This window comes from Didymella exigua (genome assembly GCF_010094145.1).
Source record: "Didymella exigua CBS 183.55 unplaced genomic scaffold M421scaffold_82, whole genome shotgun sequence".
Taxonomy (NCBI): Eukaryota; Fungi; Ascomycota; class Dothideomycetes; order Pleosporales; family Didymellaceae; genus Didymella; species Didymella exigua.
The window spans coordinates 14,856-18,410 of record NW_022984856.1 but is presented as its reverse complement, the minus strand read 5'-3'; the positions used below and the strand labels follow the sequence as shown (position 1 = coordinate 18,410).

Here is a 3,555-nt window from a genome sequence, read left to right as displayed (position 1 = left end):
GCCTCAGCAGCTACCCGCGATGCTGCTGGGCCATACTCAAGTGTGCCACCATGCTGAATCTGCTTTCTCTTACGCAATTTTCTCTTAGTCATTACTGCTAATTGCTCTTCAAGCTCTCGCACACGGGCCTTGATAAGGACATTTTCGTGCAGCATCTCTTCAGCCCCTTTTACAAGCTTTAAGAACCCCTCTTGCGCTGCACTTGGCGATCGTCAGAAGGAGTCGCTTACAAGCTTGGATTGAGACCCAAACTCGTGTGTATTGCTCAGCGTCTTAGATTGCCACGGCGTTTCGGGTAGAGGTACTGCTGGTGGGGTATGCAGCCGCACTTCAAGGCGATCTAACACCACCTGCGCGTTAGTAGGAACAAGCCCTGATGCCTCAAAGGCCTTTTAGCAGTTAACCTTTGTAAACACATCAAGGAACGCGTCCCTAAAGGCTAGTAGGAAGCCTTCCTTGTTAATGTGGAAGACGCGTTGGCGTGCCAAGTCTCAAACGCGTTAGGAGTACTTGCGCTTCAACGGCGAGAAACAGACCACGTCAAGTGGCTGGAGGATGTGCGACGAGTGAGGTGGCATGCAGAGAGTGAGGATTTGGTTCTCTAGGCAATAGTCCTTGAACTCCTGGTTGAGATGGCTCTCATGGCCGTCCAAGATGAGCAGCCTGTACACTCCCACCTGACGCGTCTTTGTATGCGTGTTAAAGTGCTTTAACTACTTAAGGCCAAGCGCGTTGTTTGTCCAACTGTTCTTAGAGACTGAGAGCTTCTAATCGTGGGGTATATCTGTCTCCTCATACCAGGCAGAGATGTGGACGCGTCCTTTGTAGATGATGAAAGGCGGGGTTGCATACCCAGCGGCGCAGATGCTCTGGATAACGGTAACCCACTCGCGATCACCTGGCTGAACAAGCTCTGGCCGAGCACGTCTCTCTGAGCCTGTTACAACCTTTGAAGACAAAGCAACGCCCATCTGGAACCCAGTTTCATCAAAGTTGTGCACGTCGTTGTTGCAAACACCATACTTAACTTAAGTATCCTCCACCAGCTTAAACCACGCGCTAATTATCTCAGGATCTTCCTGTAGTATCCTCTGTCTATCCTTGGCTCAATTGAAGGCCATTTTGAGCTCGTCTGAACGCGTCACAAGCCTGCTAGCCCATAGTTTGCCAACAGGCTCTTCACCACGCACACTAAGTATCTTATCAGCCATATCTGCCACCTCACATAGCTAGGGCGCAAATCCTTGCGAATTAAGGTTAAGTATATACTGGATAATTGTCTGCTCCTCTAGTATAGTAAGTTTCTGGCAATTAGCGCGTACGTCTAGTCAAAACGTGATATTGCAAAGGCAATCAGAGACCCACTAATAAGGTACGTTCAACGCTCTAGCAGCACTGCGGATACTGCGAAATTAGCCAGCGTAGAAGGCCTAGATAGCAAGGATAACTCTGCCTTCTCTAGTAGTATTCTGAAGTTGTTGTTGTTAAGGCATGTTGTGTTGGGGTAAAAGGTGGTCGTGCCAAGAGAAAGTGGCCGGTTCGGTGATATGGCCGGCTCGGTGATAATCTACGTTATGTCTAAGTTTAAAGCAGATTAAGTCTGTTGTTGCAGAATAACTATAGTTAGGAGGAAAACTAACTGTACCCTGTGATGAGATATCCACGCAAAACCTGTAGCCCTAGTCCCTAACAAATTTGCAACCCTAAATCAACCATAGGTACGGTTGGTTTACCCATCTTGGATAGAGGCGGCTGCACCAGGCGCTTCGCTGGTACGAAGCAGCCAAGCAGCTGGGCTGGGGCATGCTCTGTCTGATGCCGCACGATGTCATCACCAACTCGTGGGTGGAGAACGATCTTCGCATCCAATACTGGCACATCTGGCTGGAGCTCGTAGTCAAGGTAAACCCTGGTGCTCACAAGGCGAGCAGAGCATTAGACGAGTGGCTGGGCTCAGAGGGCATCTCTGGCGGCTCTATTAGCGAAAAAGCAACGCTCTCAATTGAGGCAAGCGCGCCGGCGCCTGCGACGGAGGTGGAAGAGATAGAAGACAGCGAGCTGGAAGAGAGTGGAGATGGCAACGACGATAGCGTGGAGCCTGCGCCCTCCCAAAGGACTGCAAAGAGCCCTGCCACCGCCCGTGCAATGCGCCAGCTTACCCTACTTGAGCTCTTTAAGCCTTTTGCAGGCACATAGCGTGCTGTAATCAATTGCTCTGTGCTGTGCATTTCATGTGTTACCTTCTTCTATTAGTGTTAACTACAGTGTTGTTGTTCTGCGTTCTGCTGTAGTTATTGTCTGCGCTAGCGCAACCCTAACCATGAATATTAAACCCTACCCCTATTAACCACGCAGCTAATTTTGCTATAACTTACACAGGTAATGCAGGTTAGTGCTATAAATTATATGTCTAAGTTTAAAGTAGATTAAGTCTATTATTATAGAATAACTGTAGTTAGGAGGAAAACTAACTGTACCCTGTAATAAGATATCTGCGCAAAACCTGTAGCCCTAGTCCCTAACAAATTTGCAACCCTAAATCAACCATAGGTATGGTTGGTTTACCTATCTTGGATAGAAAGATTGGCCTATAGGAACCTATCAAAACTAGCTCTTAAGTATAACACAACTAGGCCTATATGCTTAAAAATACGCTAGCACTGGGATATCTTGTCCCTAACTAAAACAAACCCCTAACGCAACTCAGGGCTGAGTTGACTTGCTGCCATAGGATAGGGTAACGCAGGGGACCACCAAAGCAGATCGCTTAAAAGGGGTCAAACCCTAACGCTAAGCCTCTTTTGCCGCGGTTTGGTGTCCTCCCTGCGCCCTTATCTTGGCTAGGGTGCAGCGCTTGCTTGTACGCGGCGCTCGCTTGTAAAACACGTTAGTGTTACAGTGTTGTTGTTCTGCGTTCTGCTGCAGTTATTGTCCGCGCTAGCGCAACCCTAACTATGAACATTAAACCCTACCCCTATTAACTACGCAGCTGATTTTGCTACAACTTGCACAGGTAATGCAGGTTAGTACTACAAATTATATGTCTAAGTTTAAAGCAGATTAAGTCTGTTGTTGCAGAATAACTATAGTTAGGAGGAAAACTAACTGTACCCTGTGATAAGATATCTGCGCAAAACCTGTAGCCCTAGTCCCTAACAAATTTGCAACCCTAAATCAACCATAGGTACGGTTGGTTTACCCATCTTGGATAGAAAGCAGCCAGCTAGCTGCAGACCCTCACGTCATGGAGCCAACAAGCAAGGCCTTACTACCTGGATCGTCTCCTACAAGGAGCCAGTCCGGGCGTTTAGGCTCTTTGGCACTAGCCAGTTCTCAAAAGAGATTAACAAGCACCCTGCTATTCAGCGACACAACCCAGGCTGTCAGGGCTACTGCAACGCGGCTCGATGTACTCGGACAGCCCGCTGCGTCCACTGCGGCAACCGCACAGACAGGCACCAGGGACAGTACGGAGAGGGGTGCTCCCATAAAGCTTCATGCGCCAACTGCTGTGGCCCACACCCAGCTAGCCACTCTAACTGCCCTGCAGCCCCT

At 48.8% G+C, this 3,555-nt stretch overlaps 1 protein-coding gene across 1 annotated transcript; it reads left to right on the top strand.

Annotated features, from left to right (window-relative positions):
- Window positions 1-1,764: 1,764 nt before the first annotated feature.
- On the top strand, window positions 1,765-2,196 carry M421DRAFT_78844 (uncharacterized protein; the record flags this gene model as incomplete). Its single annotated transcript, XM_033597434.1, has 1 exon — window positions 1,765-2,196. A coding segment is annotated over one exon (432 nt), but the record flags the coding sequence as incomplete, so codon positions are not given.
- Window positions 2,197-3,555: the final 1,359 nt, after the last annotated feature.